This window comes from Vanellus vanellus (genome assembly GCF_965231255.1).
Source record: "Vanellus vanellus genome assembly, contig: HAP1_SCAFFOLD_38, whole genome shotgun sequence".
Lineage (NCBI taxonomy): Eukaryota > Metazoa > Chordata > Aves > Charadriiformes > Charadriidae > Vanellus > Vanellus vanellus.
This window is the reverse complement of record NW_028126614.1, coordinates 590,456-611,968: the sequence shown is the minus strand read 5'-3', so window position 1 is coordinate 611,968 and position 21,513 is coordinate 590,456. Positions and strand designations below refer to the sequence as shown.

General features: G+C 51.9%; 1 protein-coding gene across 1 annotated transcript in view; it reads left to right on the top strand.

The window, feature by feature from the left end:
* LOC309684883 (electroneutral sodium bicarbonate exchanger 1-like) overlaps positions 1 to 21,205 on the top strand; it is a gene marked incomplete at both ends in the record, with an annotated part of 191,703 nt that extends 170,498 nt beyond the window's left edge. Inside the window, 23 exons of the mRNA XM_082500727.1 lie at positions 6,581 to 6,662; positions 7,372 to 7,515; positions 7,919 to 8,054; positions 8,246 to 8,406; positions 9,356 to 9,544; positions 9,691 to 9,800; positions 9,932 to 10,089; positions 10,459 to 10,546; positions 10,981 to 11,127; positions 11,292 to 11,383; positions 11,872 to 12,046; positions 12,181 to 12,314; positions 13,204 to 13,449; positions 13,552 to 13,657; positions 14,549 to 14,710; positions 15,416 to 15,529; positions 15,883 to 16,044; positions 16,640 to 16,891; positions 18,341 to 18,409; positions 19,687 to 19,860; positions 19,961 to 20,095; positions 20,511 to 20,608; positions 21,118 to 21,205. Coding sequence (XP_082356853.1) covers positions 6,581 to 6,662; positions 7,372 to 7,515; positions 7,919 to 8,054; positions 8,246 to 8,406; positions 9,356 to 9,544; positions 9,691 to 9,800; positions 9,932 to 10,089; positions 10,459 to 10,546; positions 10,981 to 11,127; positions 11,292 to 11,383; positions 11,872 to 12,046; positions 12,181 to 12,314; positions 13,204 to 13,449; positions 13,552 to 13,657; positions 14,549 to 14,710; positions 15,416 to 15,529; positions 15,883 to 16,044; positions 16,640 to 16,891; positions 18,341 to 18,409; positions 19,687 to 19,860; positions 19,961 to 20,095; positions 20,511 to 20,608; positions 21,118 to 21,205 — 3,222 coding nt within the window. The remainder of the gene's footprint in view (positions 1 to 6,580; positions 6,663 to 7,371; positions 7,516 to 7,918; positions 8,055 to 8,245; positions 8,407 to 9,355; positions 9,545 to 9,690; positions 9,801 to 9,931; positions 10,090 to 10,458; positions 10,547 to 10,980; positions 11,128 to 11,291; positions 11,384 to 11,871; positions 12,047 to 12,180; positions 12,315 to 13,203; positions 13,450 to 13,551; positions 13,658 to 14,548; positions 14,711 to 15,415; positions 15,530 to 15,882; positions 16,045 to 16,639; positions 16,892 to 18,340; positions 18,410 to 19,686; positions 19,861 to 19,960; positions 20,096 to 20,510; positions 20,609 to 21,117) is intronic.
* Between the last annotated feature and the right edge of the window lie 308 nt (positions 21,206 to 21,513).

The window sequence follows — 21,513 nt, the reverse complement described above, 5'->3', positions numbered from 1 at the left end:
GCCATAACTGCTCGTGCTAACGAACTCCCTGCGGCATTGGCTAATCACTTTCCACAGGAGGAGAGATGTGGATGTGTGATGAATAACTTGTGCGGATTTCAGGTAGGCTGCGAGTGGTCTAATCATTTGCACGTGGCTATTTCTTCCCAGGCTCAGACACTTGGACGCCCCTGGAGGAGCAGTTGTTTAAAGAGGCTTTTTATGTGCATAAGAAGAATTTCCACCTGATCCAGAAGAAGGTAAAGCCGTTAGACCAAGGCGGGTTGCGGGTTGTTAGTGTGGAGGGGAGTTTTAACCCAGAAAAGTCATCTTTTGAACAGCGTGTCGGAATCCTGTCCTTGGGATGCAGCTTCATGCTAAAAAGACACCGGTACGAAACATAATTTTCCTAATGTGTAATTACCAAAGAAATTGAATCTCTCCGGTACAAAATATGGGAAATATTAAAAGAATAATGACACATTCCGCTGACCATCGGCGTATAACGTACAGTTCTGCCCTCCCAAGGCTTCTTTACGGCCCTTTCAGAAGAAGGGGGCTCGTTTTCGGCCTGATCTCACCTGTGCATTGTGCTGTGGGGACTGCAGACACAGGGGGGGACAGACAAAGAGCACTGGATAGATTTGTTGTGGGTCTGTGCCTTCAGTGTTTTCCTGCAGTATTTCCCTCATCGATCGCTTCTGTTTTTTTCCTGACAGATTCAGACGAAGACCGTGGCCCAGTGTGTGGAATATTACTACACCTGGAAAAAACACGTCAGGTTTGGCGCCACCCGACCAGGACAGACAGCCAAAAGGCTCCAGCGAGGCACGGATGAGGTGGAGGCGGCTGAAGAGAAGGTAAGAGAACTGCCGGGGGTGGGTGCGAGATGCCCCATGGACGCATTGTCTCGGGCTCTGGGAAACGATCCCCTTCGCATTAAACTTGCTTCTGATGATTTTCGGGGATGTTTCATGACGTCCCAGTGCTCCGTCACAGGAACTGCCGGTGATCCGCCTCTGTGTGGGTCTTGCCAAAATGTTCCTTGCCAGGAAGCAGAAATGTGGTTCACAGAAATACATATTATTTAGGGTTTTTTTTTGATGGCAGCCACTGGGTAAGCATGTCACTTCAGTTCTCTGTAATTCTACTGTTCTGCTGAGGACAGTAGAAATAATATGGTTTTTCTTTCACCATCTGTCTTTGCACCCCATCCTCCCCGTCGAATTTCAGCATTGTTTTGGCTGTTTTAGCGTTTGGAGGAGCTCAGCGGGGCAGGCTGGGGCTGATAGAACGCGTTCCACCCAGCACACAAATAAACCCCTCACTGCCTGGGCCGTTTGGGGATGTTTCCAGCCAGTTTTTCGCTTTAGCTGTCCCCCTTGCTGAGGAGCAGGAGAAATGAGCACAAGCTGTCTGGTTTACAGGCTGGTTGCAGCCCAAAGAAGAGGCGCCGGCTTGGGCCCACCAAGAAGCAGAAGAGCAGCGAAAAGACGCCCCGTGGCACAGGCAGTCCCTCCCGCCATCCCGGGGACGCTCCGCGCGGGGTTGGAGGCGCAGGCGATGCAGCTGGGTTTCCCTGCGGGCAGTGTGGAAGGTGAGCTGCTCGCTTTTTCTTCTTGAAACTCACTGCTTTGGGCTCAAACAGATGGAAACTCTCCAAGATGGCTGGGGGGGAGCAGAACTAAGGGCAGCTGGAGGATTCCCCCTGTCCCGCCGCCACCTGCTGCTTTTGTTGGACTTTTAGCTGAAACCGCTGTGTTTTCCTGTGCCTTTGAAGGCCTCACGGTCTCTTCCCTGAGGTGTTGGGGCACCTGTCCCATGCCGCACATGGCCACGTGTTGTCACCACCATTTGTTTAATAGCCGCTTTTCCTCTGCGCCTGTTGGAGCAACGAACCTGTCGGGATTGTTCCTGCTCAGTTCCATCCTCCTCCCGTCTCCCCTGCACTCGGGGCTCCTCCGTCTCCCGCTGACTGCAGCCACAACGGTTTCTCTCTCTCTCTTTGAAGGCCCTTTCCTTCCATTACAGGCTCAGGGCAGTTCATCTCCTTGGGTGAGAATCCCAGCGTTTCTCCTTTGTTTGGCTGAGAGAAAGGTTCCACTGAAGTTCCTTCTTGCGGTTTGCGGCCCGAGGGCTCCCGCGCTGCAGTCACTCGTGCCAAGCGACATTGCTCGTGCCACACAGAGCCACTCGAGTTTCAGTCCGACCCGATTTTAATCCATCGTGATGTTAATTCTCCTATTTTAATCCCCAATGATCTGCCGTGTTTAACCACCTAGGTCCCACCCAGACGGGGGTACTGATAGAGACTGTGTGGCACCACACAGCAAAACGCACAAGAAACTCACAAAATTAGAAATAATGAAACGTCGTCTAACAAATTTTTTTTTCTTAAAAAAGGAGTTAAAAATCCCCGTTTGTTTTTTCCCTTCCAGGGTGTTTGGGACAGTCAACGGGAGGAACGCGCATGTGAAATACCATCGCCCACGGCAGGATCGGAAGGCCCTGGAGACGTCTTCAAAGGGTGGCGAAGCCGGCAGAAGCCCAGAGGGTGACCTCCTCCCGTTGGCAACTGCGCAACTGCCGGTGCAGCCCAGCAACCAGGTCCCTTTCCACCACTAAGAAAACCCCACCCACCATCTCTCGCCTCCAGCAGCGCCTGAGCTCTGCGGAGGGTCCACCACCACGAGGTCGCCCCCGCTCCAGAAAGACCCAGAAGATAAGAACAGCAGAGAATAAGGTATTGTATTTAATAGTGTTTCCCCCTTAGGTGATAGTGACGTGTAGATTTTCGGTCTTTCTTTAGTGACGTGTAGTCTTTCGGGTGAAAGACTGAGAGGAATTTGCGTCTCCGCCAGCAAGGGATGATGGTCACGTCCTGGTGATGCTCATCTGTGACCTGTGTGTGTCCCCCCCTCACAGCCCCACTTTGGGGCTCTGGAGATGTGTCCTCTCCCGAGTCCAGTCCCTGTCACAGCCCAAATCCTGGCTCAGGAGCCGGAGGGGTCCCCGCAGGGGATGGTGCTGACCCCCACGATAGCAAAGGAGGGAGCCACAGGACCGGTGGTTTCGTCTGGGTAGGATGGAGATGGAGAGGGGCGAGGAGGGGGGTCTCCTGCTCCGCCACCAGAGCAGCTCCCCCAGTTTGGCCCCTCATCCCCTTATAACACTGGGATCAGTGTTTTTAATTACACTTTGTGCGAGATTAATTACATTAATCCTCCCTCCTGCTGCTGGTGGCCAGTCCAGCTTGTGTGTGACGGGATGAGGGGGCCGAGGTGGGAAGTTTGCCTGCTCGTGCGATGCTTTTGGCCTCCCCCGGCACCGGGAGGACTCAAAGCCGGACCTGAACCTCTGCTTTGTGCTTTTCCTTATCCTCAATTACACCAAAGCTTCCCCAGGGAAAGATTTTTCTTTCTAACCGGAAGAGTTGCACTGAGACAGGTAAACTGAGGCAGGACAGTCAAAAGTCCCTCTCTCTCCTGCTGGGACACAAAAAACCCTGCAGCAAAATAATAATTTGGAGAAGTTTTCTTGAGATGGAACAACACCCTCTGCTCCGAAACTCAAAAGTGAGCTCGCCATCCCCTTTCCCAGCCCCGTTTCGATGATTTGATGTTTTCCAGGCGCCTGGCAGCGGTGGCGAAGGACAAAGAGGGAAGGCGAAACGTCTGTGAGTGCTGTTACCCATCCTGGGATGGGATAATTCGCTTTCTGGAGGCATCTCTCTGTCCTGCTCCGTCCCATCCCAAGCCCACGCATCCACAGATCCCATAGACTTATTAAATCCTTAAATCCTCCAGCCATTTCCTCAATGAAATAACCTTTCTGAGTCCATTTGAGTGGCTTAATCGGGAAAAAGAGGGTTTTGAGTGGCACCGTTTCCTTCGGTGGCATCTCTGTGCGAGGTTTGCTGCGATTTCGGGGATGCTGCAACAACTGGGGAAGGGCGATGGGATGCTCGGAGCATCTTGCCACGGACCCACTTGGCTTCTTTCTCCTGTCTTTGCGCCTGAAGCTTTAATACTAAATAATAAAAAAGCAGCAGAGATCTGAGCTTGGATCCCGATGGGATTTTAACGGATTAGACCTCATTGTCACCCTCCTTCGCTGTGTTATTTTACATCCCATGTCACCTTTCAGGGCGAGCTGGGGCTGTCAACCTTTGTGCTGAGCAGCGCCGGGGAGGAAGTTCATGACAGCAAATGAATCTGTAGGCTGGAAATGAGGGATTAGCTCCGCTCGGAACATAAAGTAGGGCTGGAGATAGCTGGCGGAAGCGAGGAGAGTAAAACATGGGGCTTCCCTGGACATTTCCGTACGGCGTAGGACTTGGTCTGGCTAACGAGGGTTTATGGAAGCCGCGAAGGGACGGAGGCTGTGCCGAAGGGAGACCTCCCTGAAACACCCTGATTTGATGCAGGAAATGTTGATGAAAATCAGGGCTGCCCCATAACGGGCATTTCCCCAATGGTTTGTGCCTCACGTGGTCTTTTGGCAGTTTGGGCTTTCAAATACACCCAAACACTGTGTAACACCTTTTGCCCTGCCGAGATGCAGCGTTTCCACCCCTTTACTATTCTGGAGAGTTTTTCCTCAAAACAGAGCAGGTTTCTCCCCATCCGCTAAGTTTTCCAAGCGGGATCAGTATTGGGGTGTATAGCTTTAAATAACTGCCGGGGTCACCCTGAACATTCCGATCCCAGCAACGGTCGCTGTTTATGTGCTGGAGATGGTGCAGACTGGGAGTCACTGGGCTGCAGTCGGAGGGTTTGGTCCTCTGATTGATCTGGAGGCTCAGTTATCCCCCAAAACTGGTGACCGACTTGAGGATGAAGCAGGAGGAGCGTCCCAAAATGACACTTCTGGAAGAGTTACAGGTGGGAGGGCTGTGCCGAGGGTCTGCGCATCCCCCAAAAAGGGGGGGAGACTTCCCAAAATCCCAGTGGCATGTCGCCAGAGCAGGGAAGGATGCGGGGGGACGATGCTTTGTGCCCTGCCGGGGGCAGGTTTAGCATCGTGGGTGGGAGCACGGAGCCAAAATGGTTTCTGAGAGAGAAGCAGACTTTCCCCATGTTGCTCGGGGGGGATTTGGGGAGCTGTGATGCCCAAATCGCTCCGTTTATTCCCACTCTGACACCCCTGTAACACACTCAAGCTTGCTATTGTATTTAAATTGCGATTTTATTTCAATTGTGATTGTATCTAAGTTGCGATTTAATTTAAACAGTGATTTAATTCAAATTGGGGTTTTATTTCGGTGGCGATTTTAGTTAAATTGTGATTTAATTCAAATTGGTGTTTTACTTAAGTAATGATTTTACTAAAATTGCCATTTAAAGCGATTTGATTAAGCCCCTTTTGTCCCGTGCCTTTTCTGAGGATGGGGTTTGGGTTTTTGAGTTTTTTTTCCGGTAAATCTGGAGGGGAGTAGACGCATTGCTAAGAAGGGACGGAGGGTGGCGGAGATCGGCGTGGGAGAGAGGACGGGAAAGCCACAGGCGCGTCATAATCCGGCTGCCGGGTGACGCGGGCGAGTGCCGGGAGGTGGCGGGGAGGTCGCAGCAAGTCGGCTTTGAAATTAGTACTCGGGGGCCAGAAAAAACTCATTCCCAGATGGGAACGTTTGTTCCTTTTGCTCATTAAATTAACTGGTGAGCGGGAGGTGTGAGCTTCCCGAGTGTCGCTGCTGCGCGGCAGCAGATGATGCCATTCAGTCGAAGCAGGGATTTGGGGGATAAAAAGCAGATTTCTGGTGTTTTGCTCTTCTCTAAAGAGAAGGGTTTCCTGGAGGCCCTTTCAAAGTTGCAGTTGCGACTCGAGTGTGAGACGTGGTTGGGTTTTTATTTCTTTGAGCGTGGTGATCCCGGTGATGCCCTTCCCCAGCCCAGGGGCAAGGGGAGAAGAGAACGCCTGTAATTCTCCTTCAGCTTTTAAGGCACAGATGCTCTTTGTGCAGCGCTGGCAGTGGTATTTCAGCCAAGGAGGGCATTAGCTGTTAGTCTTTGGCTTTTCTTTTGAGGAGAAAAACGCAGTTTTGTGTGGAAAGCAGGCTTGCAGCAAGAGAAGCCCGAGCCTGGTTGGGCTGAAGTCGAAGCTTCACCCTTGCAGATTCTTGAGGGCCTTTGGAGGTTGATGGTGGCCATGTCCTGTGGCCAAGTGCCATCTAGTGAGTCCTGCAGGTATCACTTTTGGAGAATGAAACTGGCTGTGCTCAAAAGTGTGGAGTTGGGTTCCCCCACCCCACTCCACCCCCAGTTTGGAAATCCCTTTTTTAATTTTAATTTTTCGAAAGGAACCACAAGAACGAAGCAGGAGGTTTGGTTTTGGTTTGAAACACTCAACTGTCTCCCCTTTTAGTAAATCCTTCCAGACTCACGGTATATACAATACAGGTGACATTACAGGTGGTTTTATTTGGGTATGGGAATAAAAACCTCCAAGTCCGTGTTTTTAGGGCTGTGCCTGGAGGAGGAGACACGCAGAGGTGTGATGCTCTTGGGCTCACGTGGCCGCAGGGATGGGTGATGACTGGGAGGACGTAAGGGAGCTCTCCTCACCTGGTCCCAACTTGTATCTTCTTCTCCTCACTAAACAGAGACATGACGAGGAGGCGGTGATTGACCAGGGAAGAACGAGCACCGCTGTCACTATTCACTATGAGAAGGAGGAGCTGGAAGGTGAGTCGGGAGAGGTGCCACCAGCCTCACGCGTTTTTCCGTCGCGCTAAGTCCCTGCCGCGTCCTGTGCTCAGCGTATGCATCACCTGCAGCGAAACGTGGCGTGCTTCTAAATAAACAAGCACAGTTATTTTCACATTGTTTTAATATTATGGCTTTTAGACAGAGGGGAAAAAGCCCCCATGGCATCTGCGGTGTGAGCGTTGGCCACAGAGCTTGGTAGTTCCCAGCTTGTTTTCTCAGAGGCTGCTCTTGGCTTGGAGAGGTCAGGAGAATAATTTGATGGCTGCAGACACAGGGCTGTGATTTTCTTTTTTTTTTGTTCCAGACTTCATTATCACAGGACTGATTGGATCTCCTCTTGTTGCCTTGTGCCATACAAAGATTTTAAAAATAATTACCTTCTGTCGCTGCTTAATGAGCAGGTCTGAGTGTTGTCCAGCCAAAGCTGGAATTTTAGACAAGGGTTGATATTTTCAGGGCACTTTTAGGTGACCCGGAGCCATCGCTTGTTGTTGCTCTGTTGTTGCAAAGTTAGAGTAAAACAGGCTTGGAAAAAAGGGTGTCTCTGACATTCAGGGATGCAGTGAAACTAAAATGAAGAGAAGTTGGTGTTTCCTCCTGGGATGGATGCGCTGGTTTAATCGTGGCAGCGGCGTCAACCGTCTCCGCAATATCGAGAGTGATGCGAACACTGCTTTTTTCGCAGGCCACCGCACCCTGTCTGTGGGCGTGCGGATGCCGCTGGTGAGGCAAAGCCACCGGCGCCACCGGCACCACCGACCCCACCGCCAGAAGCATCGGAAGAAGGAACGGGAGAAGGACTGTGCCCCAATGGAGCAGGGCTACCACTGTAAGTCCCGCCGCAGTGTTCACGAGCCTTCTCGGGGCTGCGTGGGTGCCGGGGTCCTCTGCAAGCAGGTCTGTGTGGCTGATTGGTGTGGTTTGCTGTTCTTCTGAGGGAAAGTGGCATTATTTGGGAGGCAGTTGAAGGCATAATGGATTGAGGCTGGTCTTCCGTAGAGGGATCCTGCCTTTAAAAATGGAAACGTGGGGAAGGAAAGTGGCCCGTCCTTATGCAGAGGTGCAATAGATGCTTCTCCTTCTCCGTGGCTCTGTGCAAGCCTGGCCAGATCCAGGGGAGAGGGGCTAGCCCAATATTTAGGGCTGAACTGGTGCCGATCGATGGCCACTTTGCGTGTGAGCGTGACGGGTCGAATGCAGGTGTGGTAACGGGATTTATCTTCTGCCCCCAGACACCCCATCCCAGCGGGTGCAGTTCATCCTCAGCACCGAGGAGGACGAGCAGCATGTTCCCCACCACTTGTTCACTGAGCTGGATGAGATCTTCCTGAAGGCGGGTGAAGATGCCGAGTGGAAGGAAACGGCAAGGTAAATCCCTGCCGCCGGCTGCGGTGGCGGCCGTGGGCTCTGCCTTCCGCTCTCCGGAACGCGAAGCTTTTGCAGCTGCAGGTGCCGATGCGCGGAGCCTTCTCCTCTTGCCACCCCGTAGCTGCACCGAAGGGGTTGCAGAGCTGAGGCTGTTTTCTTGCAACGGGGCTGATCGTGCCCAATGTCCGCAGGTGGCTGAAGTTTGAGGAGGACGTGGAAGATGGCGGCGAGCGCTGGAGCAAGCCCTACGTGGCCATGCTGTCCTTGCACAGCCTCTTTGAGCTGCGGAGCTGCATCAGCAACGGGATGGTGCTGCTGGACGTTTGTGCCAACAGCATCGAAGAGATCGCAGGTACTGAGCACGCTGCGTCCCGCCGGGAACGGCTGAGCTCAATTTGCCGCGGTGCCCTTCACTCCCGTATCAAACCCTGCCCCAATGGCACGTCCTTTTCCAGAAGTCGTGCTGTGTTTTTAAATCGTGGGTTGCTTTTTGGATGTAGACTGGGTGTACAACAGTCACATCAGCTTTTTCTCCCAGTATGGGAGCCTTTTGAAAGCAATTTGTGGGGTCAGAGAGGCGATTAGAGAATATTCTCTGGCCAGAAAGGAGTGTCAGGGCTTGGCAGGCTGCTCTCAGGAACACGGAGTCTGCGTAAGAGCTGAACCTCCTTAAATAAGCTACTTACTACAAGCTGTTTCCTCCCATTCTTTGTTTTGTTTTTTTCCTATTGCCTTAACATCCAGGATTTAAGAGCTTTAAAGGCAGAGTTTATATGGCAGGTGACCAAGCAGCATATTTCTGTGGGGAAGATAATTGAAGTTAATTGAAAAAGCGGCTTTGGAGAAATTATCTTTGACTGGCAGGTCTCCATTCAGCCCTTGCAAGAGCTGGAGAAGTCGGAGCCGTTCTTAGCACGTTTCTCCCTGTGTTTGGCAAATTGCAGTCGATGGGCAAAGGAAACTCTGGGAAAGTCTGTGCTAGAGATTGCTTATAATTTGTTGAAATGTGTCGAGTCTAGAGAGTCTGTCTAGAAACGCCAGATTGGGCAAAAAAATGTCATTATCTAGGATTGGGAATAATTATCTGAGCGGAGTGATGAATAAGCACTTTGATGATGGCTTTTAGCAAAAGAGAATTCTTCCTTTCGCTGCAAAGGCTGAACTGCATTAAAACGTCTTGCTAAGCAAGGCTGAGCCCGCGTTAGGGTATCCTGCGTGGTGCAGCCTTCGCCGGGGGCTTGAGGGGTCGGGGCTTGGGGACTTTCTGCTCTGACGGCTTCGTTTCCCGTTGCCATCTCCAGATATGATCCTGGGCCAGCAAGAGCAGTCTGCAGAGTTTGATGAGCGCATGCGGGCGAAAGTTCGAGAAGTGCTTTTGAAGAAGCATCACCATCAGAACGAGAAGAAAAGAAACAACCTTCTCCCCATCGTCTGCTCATTTGCTGACATGAGCAAGAAGCAGTTAGACGTGCATCCCCTCGACAAGCCAGGTGAGGGTTCCTGCAGGGTTTGGTACCCGGTGAGGGTTTCTGCCAGGCTTTGGCACCAGGTGAAGGTTTCTGCAGGGCTTTGGCCCCATTAGACTTCTCCCGGCAAAGGAGAAGTGTCCCAATTGCTCCTTGCCTGTCTTTCTCAGTGTCTTTCTTTCTCCTCCCAACCCAAACACTCATTCCTCATCCATCTCCCACCACTGCAGAAGCTAAAAATGGGGTGAACCGTGACAGCCATGCGATGGATCTAAGCAAGGTGAGACACTCGTAGCTTTCTTATGCTTTTAGGCCAGATTTGCTCTTGCAAACTTGGCTGCAGAGTGTTCTGCAGAGTGCTGTGGGCTTTGCTTTTGGGGTAATGGCCTGAAAATCCCTTGTCGTGCCCAGGCGGAGCTGCGCTTCATGAAGAAAATTCCCACCGGGGCTGAAGCGTGCAACGTGCTCGTAGGAGAGCTGGATTTCCTTCGCCAGCCCATCGTGGCATTTGTCCGCCTGACCCCGGCTGTCCTCCTCTCGGGCATGACGGAAGTTCCCATCCCAACGAGGTCTGAATGAGAAGCGCAAAGTTTTTATTTAAAAAAAACCCACCACAACAAAACACCAAATTGCACGTATCAGTTGGGTGTCTCGAGAACACAGCCAGTGGGAGCAAGCACGTTTCTCCCACCCACATCTCCGTGCTTTCATTCCTCCCTTCCCTGCTGGAGCTTTTAAACCCATTGGCCAATTTTAATGAAAGTTGGCCCCAAACTCAAATTTGCATTTGGTTTTGATGCGTTTCAAATTCATCACCGGAGTCAGTGAGCCTACACGTCCCCCCTGGAGCCACACTCTGGGGTGGGAGCTCCCAGGGATTTCCTTGGGCGCCCTTTGAGTGAGGCCATGTTCTCTCTCATTTTGGTTTTCTTGCCTAGGTTCCTGTTTGTTTTGCTTGGACCAGGAGGAAAAGCCCATCAGTACCACGAGATCGGCAGGTCCATGGCTACTATCATGACAGATGAGGTGTGACAAGATAAGAGATATCTCCGGGTCATTTTTTTGGGCTTTATTCACCTCTCCCTGTCTCTGTAGTAGTGAGGAAGAGGGTTTGTTGTCTCTCTTAGCTGCCTGCAGGAGGCTAAAATCCCACCTGGGCTGCAGCCCGCGCCTCATCCTTCTCCCCAGGGTCCCCAGCACGCTGTCCCCAGTGGTGGCATTGCCAGGGCCAGTGAAACTTCTCTTGAAGCAGAAGGCTGTGGTGTGCCATGGGGGACGGGAGCCTGGTGGAGATGGTTACAAATACTGTGATGCACAGATTTTTGCTTTGGGGGGAATATTTCCTGCCACTTCCAACAGGCGATTTGGGGGAAATGACCTTGCATTTAGCCAAGAGCTTATTGCACTGGTTAGGACATCCGAGATGGGTCATGCTCTCACCAGGTTGTCTCCTACGGCAGGTCTTCCACGACGTTGCCTATAAAGCCAAGAACCAGGCTGACCTGGTGGCTGGCATCGATGAGTTTCTGGATCAGGTCATGGTTTTGCCGCCAGGAGAGTGGGATCCCTCCATACGAATTGAGCCCCCGAAAAACATCCCTTCGCAGGTGGGTGCTGCGGCAGAAGGAGGCACGAGGGGGATGGGCAGGAGGGCAGCACGGCTGGGGGTGCTGCTCAGGGGCCCAAATTCATAGGTCACGTACCCAGCCCAAAAAGCAAAACAAGCCAGTGGCTGCAAAGACATATCTTTATCTTATTTCCATTTTAACAGGAAAAAAGGAAGGTGCCAGAAGCTCTCGATGACAGCGCTTCTCACAGCAAGCCGGAGAAGCACAGCGGTCCTGAACTGGAGCGGACAGGAAGGTGTGAACTGAAATAGTTTGGTGGGGTGTTTTTCTGTTTGCCCCTAAAATCTGAGCGCACACCTCCCTTCTAGCAGAGTTTTGGGGTTAACTGGGTCAGTGAAGGGGCTCCAGGTTCCCAGCTTGGTCCCCTGGGCTGGGCGGGTGGGAGATTTGGGCAGCTGGGCTGAGCCGCAGCATGGTTGCACAGAGGTTTTCTTGCTTTGGGGTGGAAGCAGATGTGTAAGTACCTCCAGGTAGAGCTCTGCTGCTTCTCAAAGTGAGGGACTGTTGCAATAAGAGGGGACGGGCTCTCAGGTTTGGTCTCCTTTTCTTTTTGTTGGAGGGGTTTTTTGTATGCCTCAGTTTCTACTGGGGCTAAAATGGGAGAAGGAGACTTCTTTTTAGCAATGGAAGTTACTCTGTGCTTGTGATTGTCCTTCCTCAGCCAAGAAAACTTAACGCTGTCTTCCACGAAAATGGTTTGGTTTTTTTTTTTCCTTCCTCCAGGCTCTTTGGAGGTTTGATCCGGGATGTGAAACGAAAAGCCCCCTGGTTCTGGAGTGACTTTCGGGATGGTCTGAGCCTGCAGTGTCTGGCGTCCTTCCTCTTCCTCTACTGTGCCTGCATGTCCCCCATCATCACCTTCGGGGGACTGCTGGGGGAGGCGACCAACGGCCACATAGTGAGCACCTCTCTCTGTTGGGTGGCACGGGGGAGGACAACACTCATGCAAAAGTCCTTGCTGCAGTGAATTTGCACTTGTTTTTTTCCCCCTAATGATTTAATTACTCGCTGCTGCCTCTCTTCCCCGGACAGAGTGCCATGGAGTCGCTGCTGGGCGCATCCATGACCGGCGTGGTGTATTCCCTCTTTGCTGGCCAACCTCTCACCATCCTCGGCAGCACCGGCCCCGTCCTCGTGTTCGAGAAGATCCTCTACAAATTCTGCAAGTAAGGCTGGCTGCTGCGGCCAGGTGCTGCGAGCGCCTTTGGAAGAAGGCAGGGATGGAGAAAAGATGTTTTTCTTAGTGGTAGTTGGTAGATTGAAGTTGTCTTCTGTGTCACAGACATCACGCGCTGCTGCTTTAGTATGTGACGGTGCAGGAGCCCTCGGTCTCTGAAGGATGGATGGGTGGTTCGGGGTTTTTAGGGTTAAAGTGAAAGAGCAGGAGGAGGAGAAACCACAAGGATGTGGATGGCCGAGATGGGCTGCACAGGGAAGATGAGACAAATGACTGGTTTGGGAATGAGGGAAGATTTGCTTTCCTCTCAGTACAAACTCGGGCACTTTTTTGCATGATTTTTACTGGAAGTGGAAATATATTTTACCCACATATCCAAAGAGTTTTCTGGTCCAATGTTTTGATGATTTTTGAGAAAGCAGGAGCTTTTCACGCGAAATGGATATTTTCCATGACAGTCTTTTTGTTGTGGCAACTGTGATGGGAGATTAACCCCCTTATTGCAATTAAATTTATTATGAAGCCCCAACTTGCTGGCAGCAGGTAACTGGGTGCAAACCCAGCCGGTTTCGCTGTTAGGGCATCGGGGTGATGTGGGAGAACACCACCTTCCACAACAGGGACCTGACCTCAATTAGCCTCCGAGGCATTAACACAAGGTAATTGTTAAATAAGGATAATTAAATAATTAGCCTCTCCTCCTGCGGGCCCACACCCTGCGCCGCAGCCCTGAGGCTGTCTGTGGTAGGACCGGAAACTGCATTTACCATCCGCAGCCTTGACGCGCTCCTGAATTGCTGCCGACTTTCCCGGAAGGAAGGCACGGCTTGGAGTCTCTTGCTGCCCTCTCCACCCTGCGTTTTCTTTTGCTTTCCCAGGGACTACGCACTCTCCTATCTCTCTCTCCGGGCATGCATTGGTCTGTGGACCGCCTTCTTCTGCATAGTGCTGGTGGCCACCGATGCTAGCTCTTTGGTGTGCTACATCACCCGCTTCACCGAAGAAGCCTTCGCCTCCCTCATCTGCATCATCTTCATCTATGAGGCTCTGGAGAAGCTGAGTCACTTGCGAGTGACCTACCCTGTGCACACACACAGCAAGCTGGACTTCCTCACCATCTCCTAGTGGGTTTCTTCCTCCTAAAACACCGCTGCCCCTTGGCAGGAGCTCAGGGCTGCACCTCCATCGCCTTCCCCTCACCCCCGTCTTGGCTTCTCTCCTCCCAGCTGTAAGTGTGAGGCACCGACCCATCCCAGCAACGAAACCCTGCAGTTCTGGGAGAGCAACAAGATCAATGTGTCTGGCATCACCTGGGAGAACCTCACGGTGACTGTAAGTGCCCCGAGTCACTGCTTCCTCGTGCCGCGACCGCGGGGTCCAGGGGCACTGGCCTGGTGCAAAGCTCAGAGCCCTTCAGGTGATGGTGGGCTTCAACTTGTGCCAGTACTGCTCTGAAAAGTCATTACTTCAGTGTGTTTAACCTCCTTGGGCCTGGGAAGGAGAGTCCACCTCTCCACCTCATCCCCGACATGGTGGGCAATAACTGTCATCCTCAGGACAGCGGTTCTGTCTGGGAGCAAGGTTCAGTGGGTGCTTTGGTTATTGGAGAAGTTGGAGGACTTCAGTTCATGCTTGAAGGCCATAATTAGCTTCCTTAATTGGTTCCTAGTAACTCCAGGCCTTGCTTTCTTACTCAGCGCTGTCTGAAGGTACGTGCATAAACTTGCATGTCTGAGCAGCCCCTTGGGCCATTGTTGCTAGAAGCAGAGCTCAGGCACAGGGTGGGACGCTCTTATGGACATCTTCACCCCCCTTGGCCATGTCCTGTGAGCCTGCCCCTGGGAAGGGACAATTTGTCTCTTCTCCTTTCCTGTCACTGTTGTCTTAGCCCTCCTTCCCCGTTCCCTCTTTCACTCTCCCCAAGAGTTCCCAGTGTTTCCTTCCCCTCTGGTGTCTTCTTCAGCCACGGTTACCTGCTGTTCAAGCAGAGGATGTGCCATAGGTCTGTGGTACAGTGTCCCATCACATCTCCTCTCTCCGCTGTCTGTGTAGTTCCATGTGTCACTTATTCAGCTGCTGTTGATCGTTAAATATAAATCTCCGCTAGCTGCAGCAGTCCCGAGGTCACAGATCTTGGAGCAAGATCCTCCAAACCCCCTAGTTATCCGAGGTTTCCTTGCCGCATGTGCACTACCTTTGTGTCCTGATGCTCTGTTTCCCCAGGAATGTCGGTATTTGCATGGAGAGTTTCGTGGACCTGCCTGTGGACACGATGGCCCCTACACGCCCGATGTCCTCTTCTGGTGCTGCATCCTCTTCTTCTCCACCTTTGTCCTGTCGGGCTTATTGAAGAAGTTTAAAACCAGCCGCTACTTCCCGACCAGAGTAGGTAGAAGACGGTGGCCAGCAGCAGCCTCCACACTCATTTCCCAAAATGGCTTTCCCGGAGCACTAAGCAGTGTTTGCCACCGCTTGGTCAAACTGGGAAATATTGGACCTTGAAGGCCAAACTTGGATGTCCCTCACTCATTTCCAGGAGTGCAAAACGATCGTAGAGTTTCCCACCTGCCCCGCGACCTGCCCCGGAGCGTTTTTTTGCCCAGGCAGTGGGAAATCGGGTCTTCCAAAGCTGGTTGTTTGTTGTTTTTTTGTTTGTGTTTTTTTTTCACCTTGTGTGCCCAAGGGGAAAGTTGATTCAAATGAGGAGCTGCCATAGAAAAAGACACAAAAGACACTGTTTCTTCCTTTTGAGGAGCAAATGATGCCTCAGTGCCTTATTCCCATTGTAGCTGTGAGTGCAGCTGTAGAGGCAGACGTCTGTTTCCTTATTTTTTAATATTTATTGGCTTTTTTTTTAAGGTTTGAATTTAAACCACCCTTTTCCACCTAATTAAACTTATTTTATTGCCTGACACCAGATCTCGCAGGTACAAACACAGCAACAGCATCTAACCGAGGGATTTGGCTGCATCTTCTCAGAGTGGTGGGAATGTGTTTACCAGCCTTAATGCTGTTGATGTCTTTAACTTTTCCATCTCACGGTATGGCCCCGTTTGTGCTGTCCCTTTCAGCTCTGCTTTCTTGCCCCAGGTACGGTCTGCAGTAAGTGACTTTGGTGTCTTCCTCACCATTGTCGTCATGGTGCTCGTTGACTTCCTGGTTGGGATCCCATCGCCGAAGCTCCACGTCCCCCACATGTTCAAGGTAATGTGGTGTTTTGGTGTGGAGCTGCTTTCAGCCCTTGGGGATGCCACAAGGTGATGCTGGGACAGGACAGGGCTGAGTCTGGGGATGCTGGTGGTGTTACCATCTCCTCTTCCACCTCCGAGTGCATTGTTTCCTTCTGGAAAGAGGAAGCCAGCCCCAAAACTTGATACCTACAGAAGTATGTATAGGTGCTTGCGACAAGGACGCTGGCACTGCTGAACCCTGTAGGAGAGGGTGACATGAAGGCAGGGCCAGGAGATGAGGCGGCACAGCGATGGAGAGGAAAATCAAAGCCAGTGAAGTGGCTGGGCTGGGAGTTGATCCTGATGTGTGTTTTGGCTTTGTTGCAGCCTACCAGAGACGACCGCGGGTGGTTGGTCAACCCCATAGGGCCCAACCCTTGGTGGACGGTGTTGGCCGCGCCCATCCCAGCTCTGCTCTGCACCATCTTGATATTCATGGACCAGCAGATCACGGCTGTCATTGTCAACAGGAAAGAGCACAAGCTGAAGGTAAGGGGCTGCAAGAGCTGACCCCATCCCCACCCCACTCTGGGCTGCAGGTGTGGGGAGAAGCTCCTATGCCAAGTGCTTTGTGAAGGCGTTGGTTTGGGACAATGTCAGGCTGTGTGGCAGGATGCTCTGCTGGATTAGTGATGTCACAGGGAGCAAACGAGGGCAGTTCAGATGAGCAATCTTTTGGAGGAACAAATTAATTTTCAAGCACTATAGAAGCGTGTTTTTGTTTCAAAACGCCAGCAGGAGCTGGGGGAACGAACTGTTTTGACACACTGCCAGGGATAACTCGGGGTCACGCCTTGCTTGCCAGTGGTAGAACTTTCTTTATGAATGAAAATAGTCTATTTTGTTTGGTTTTTTTTTTGAGAAGTAGCTATTGCACAAACCTCCCAAATCCACTTGGTCTGAACTCCTGCCAGATTTTCACGCAAGGTGCTTGCGCAGACCGGATCCATCCTTATTTTTGCCAATTCTTCTCTTAAATTTTCAAGAGGGTGACTTGCGCCCAAGTAGGGTTTGAGTCTGAGTCGCGACGTTGTCCTCGCTCTTGTGCTGTGAGATGCTCTGTTCCTTGTTTTGCTGCCCACAGAAAGGATGCGGGTACCACCTGGACCTTTTCATGGTGGCCGTGATGCTCGGGGTGTGCTCCGTGATGGGGCTGCCCTGGTTTGTGGCTGCGACTGTCCTGTCCATCACCCACGTGAATAGCCTCAAAGTGGAGTCTGGCTGCTCAGCTCCAGGAGAACAACCCAAGTTTCTGGGGATACGAGAGCAGAGAGTCACCGGCTTGATGATCTTTGTGCTCATGGGCTGCTCTGTCTTCTTCACTTCGGTGTTAAAGGTAAGAGGAAAATGCAAAACGCCCAACAAGCGTGAACTTTTTGGAGGTTATACAAAAAACATCCCCTCCCTCCAGGCCTGAGTAGGTGTGGAGCAGAGGAGGAGGCGATCCCAAACCTTGAGGCTTGGCCCACGGTGGGAAGCAGCCTCAGTTATACTTTCCAGCCCTTCACACCCCAGTTTGGTGTCCTCGAGGCAAGCGAGCAGGACAACTGCTTTAATTCCCAGGTGTCTCTCAGGCCCACCTGTGTTTATGGGTTACGATGAAGCGGATTCAGACCAGTACACTGCTGTCTTTCAAGCAGGCAGCACCTTATGGGATGCAATTGGCTCCCCCAAATGCCTCCCAACAGCCGTTCCCAGTAGCTAAACACACCAAAATCATCCCCGTGGGCTTCCTTGTGTGTTCCTCCCTGTTACGGTTTGAGAGACCCATAACAATTTGTGGTCATTTAGACAATCATTCTATCACCCGATGACCCCTCCCCACCTGGGAAAGGGAAATCGGGAAAAACAAGAAAACCCGAGAGCTGAAGTATAAACAGATTTAAAAGAATAAGATTAGATAATTAACATTAACAGCACTAAAGAACTGATATTGATCCCGACACCAACACAGAATATGCAAAGATTATACTCGGCCAATTCTATCAGTAGGAAGCTGTGCACTCCCAGCAGTGGACAGCTAATGTGGGACACTGCGAGTGCTACGGCTTCAGGAGGAAGGGAAGGCCTCAGGGCTCCAGCACCAGGGCACGAAGTTCTCAGGATGGCAGCCATCAAGGGAGAGAGAGAACTTCGCAGCAAACTTTCTAATTTATAATGAGTGTGACATTGATGGTATGAAATAATCCTGTTGGCCAGCTTGGGTCAAGTGCCCGGGTCTCGCTCCTCCTCATCCCTGCACCTGGCTAGCTCGAAAACACTGAGACCTTGAGACCCACACACCACAGCTGGCTGTAAAGTAAATATTTTCACAAATTCAGACACTGGAGTCTTCTAAAAAAGTGCAGTTTTCCCAAGCATTAGAAGAGAAATTAGTCCTGTGTCTCTCAAACCAGGACACTCCCACAAAGTCACCTCAGCTCTAGGCTAAAAGGAGGCACTTTGCTTTTGGGTGTTGCCGCAAGAATGTGTAGAAATGTTCTTCTGCCATCACAGAACGTGGCGTACAGTAGCATGGGTGAAATGGCCTATTTTCCTCCAACCTTTCAGGAAAACAGGATTATTCTAATGAAACGTAACTCAGAAGCTCAGCCTAAAGCAGAGCATTAACTCACTCGCACGCACAAAACCTCTACGGGTTAAGAGGTGACACATCTCTAACCCTATGGAAACTGGAAAGCTTTAGGCAATTTTAGGCAGTGCCTCTAGAAGAGAGCAGTAATACTGAAAAAGCAATTAAAAAAATAAATTATTGCATTCTTTTTTTTTTTTTTTAATTTCCCAGTTTATACCCATGCCTGTGCTTTACGGTGTCTTTCTCTACATGGGTGTGTCGTCGCTCAGAGGGATTCAGGTACGGACTCTTACAGCGTGCGGCTCCCTGCTGTGTCATCTCCAGAGACGCAGGAAAAAAGCAGTGGTGTGGGAGAAAACCTCCCCAAAAGCAGGCAGTGAAAGTATTTTGTATAAGGAAAAGATTGGTGGGGGCACAGGAGGTACGTAGGGCGGGAGGACCAGGCAAGTTCAGCGCGCTCTGCGTCACGGTTTGGGACAGGGCAGTGTTTGGTGTGGTGAAAATGGGGGAATTCAGTGCAAAGCGAAGGCGATTTCTACTACCAGTGGGAATCCTCGCTGGGGGATTCAGTGGGCTGAGAAATGCCAAATAACAAACAGAAGAATAGAATATATTAAAAATATATTTTTATAGAAGAACAGGGAGGGGGGGTGAGATGGTCTGAGGAGGACCTGGGGGTGCGGACTGATGAGAAGCTCACCGTGAGCCGGCAATGCACGATCGCAGCCCAGAAGGCCGACCGCATCCTGGGCTGCATCAGCAGTGTGGCTGGCAGGGCAAGGGGGGATTGTGGCCTCTGCTGTGCTCTGCTCTGGGGAGACCCCCTGCAGTGCTGCCTCCAGCTCGGAGGCCACAGCACAGGAGAGCCATGGACCTGGTGGAGCGGGGGCAGAGGAGGCCCCGGAGCTGCTGGGAGGGCTGGAGCCCCTCTGCTGGGAGGACAGGCTGGGAGAGGTGGGGGTGTTCAGCCCGGAGAAGAGAAGGCTCCAGGGAGCCCTCAGAGCCCCTTCCAGTGCCTAAAGGGGCTCCAGGAGAGTTGGGGAGGGACTCTGGATGAGGGAGGGGAGCAATGGGACGAGGGTGGATGGTTTGACACTGACAGAGGGCAGATTGAGATGAGATATCAGGGAGAAATTTTTCCCTGTGAGGGTGGTGAGGCACCAGCGCGGGTTGCCCTGAGAATCTGTGGCTGCCCCATCCCTGGAGGTGTTCAAGGCCAGGTTGGACGGGGCTTGGAGCAACCTGGGCTGGTGGGAGGTGTCCCTGCCCAGGGCAGGGGGTGGGACTGGATGATCTTCGAGGTCCCTTCCAACCTAAACCCTTCTGTGATTCTATAATAGAAGGACGTGGAATAATTGCAATTTGGTGGGCAGCTCTCATGGACACACTGGTTTATAGATGGAGCAAAGGGAAAACGGGTGCTGCTCCCGGGAGGAACAAAGTGGGATCCAGGATTTCTCACTGCACGCGAGATCCTGAAAACTCCTTCCACGTCCCAACAGGGCCGGAAACTTTCCGCATCCCCAAGGGGTAACTTTTCTGCTTTTATTTTGCAGTTCTTCGACCGCTTGAAGCTCTTTTGGATGCCGGCAAAACACCAGCCGGATTTCATCTACCTGCGGCACGTTCCCTTGCGGAAGGTGCATTTCTTCACCATGATCCAGCTCATCTGCCTCGTCCTGCTCTGGGCCATCAAGGTGTCCCGTGCTGCCATCATCTTTCCCATGATGGTAAGAGCCGGTGCCGCTCAGCAGCGGGACGTTTGCAGCGTCGGAGTGAGACGTAGCATCATCTCACACCTCACCCCCTCTTCCTTCTTATTTTGTGAAGGTTTTGGCTCTCGTGTTTGTCCGGAAAGTGATGGACTTCTGCTTCTCAAAGCGGGAGCTCAGCTTTTTGGATGACCTTATGCCAGAAAGCAGGAAGAAGTTGGCCGATGCCAAAAATGAAGCCAAAGAAGAAGAGGTGATGCTTGCTGGGTGCTCGGGGCTGGATGTCTCCCTCGGGCTCTGAGATTGCCTCTTTCCGTCACAGCTTCTCTTGAAATGTTGGGGGAAGATCTGAACTCAATAGAAATAGATCCTGACAGCCTGGATCCCGCATCATAACCTTGTTTTTCAAGTGTTAAGCTCACTGCTAATTTAATAGCGGTATAATTTTTAAAGGTGCCATTTATAATAAACATTATAATTATGATGGAAAGATTTGCTCATAAGGGTGGTTTTAACCCCCCCCAAAATGTTTGGAGTGAAAGGTCTTTCCCCGGCTGCGCTAACAGAAGGTCAGAAGGAGAGGGCAGCACGTGGGTTTTGCTGGGTGTTTAGTTTATCTCCACTTCGATCATAGACAGAGAACTTTGATTTGTCCCTTTTTATGTCAGGAGTCCCAGGAGATGATGGAAGCTGCTGCTGCAAACTCCGTTCGGCTGCAGCTGGGCAAGAGCAGCAGCGCGGATATCCCAAAGCCAAGCAGCGACAGGTAAAGCCCCACCAAGCAGCAGGACCCCCGGCAAGATTAGCCTGAAGGGGGTTGGCAGAATTTTCTCCACGTTTATCTTTGCTGAGCATCCCAGCGCCATGCACTCAGCTTGGCGGGAAGAGCAAATTTATGGGCAAGGCGGGCGGCAGAGCGCTGGCACAGCTGCCCAGAGAGGTGGGGGAGTCTCCCACTCGGGAGCCATTCCAAACCCGCCTGGAGGTGTCCTGTGCCACTGCTGTAGGTGCCCCTGCTCTGGCGGGGGTGGGACTGGGTGAGCTCCAGAGGGCCCTTCCAGCCCTGACCAGTCTGGGATTCTGTGCAGAGCCTTTGCACAGAGCTGTGGCTCTGCGGCTCTCCGGCTCGCCTTCCAAACCTCCTCCTCCCGCCCAACCCGCTGTGCTTATGCGCAGCTTTGGTTCTCCTCCCCCCCGTTCCTCTTGCTGGTGCTGATGCGCTGGGTGGCGTCAGTTCCCACAGTCACAGATTGCTGTCTCAAATATTTATTGCAGGACTGATCCTTCGGAGATTAATATCTCGGATGAGATACCAAAAACAACCGTGTGGAAGGCTCTCACTATGAGCACGGAAACAGTCTGAATTTGGGGAGGAAAGAGGTAAAGGATCGCGTGGGAACGTGGCTGTACTCCTTTGCGAGTGGTGGCATGTGCCTACGGCTTTTTTTTTTTTGCCGGCAATGCCGAGCAAGCGGCGAGGGCTGCGGCACACGAACCAGCTCCTCTCTGCCGGCGCAGTCCCACGAGCGGGGCAGCAGCCCCACTGATGATGCTCTCCCTCCTTTTCTCTCTCCTCCTTCCCCCCAACTCCAGTTTTCATGTTTAGGAATCTTGACTTTGAAGGAGAGGCGTGAGAACGTGACTCGGGGATGTGCCCACGCAGACATGGGC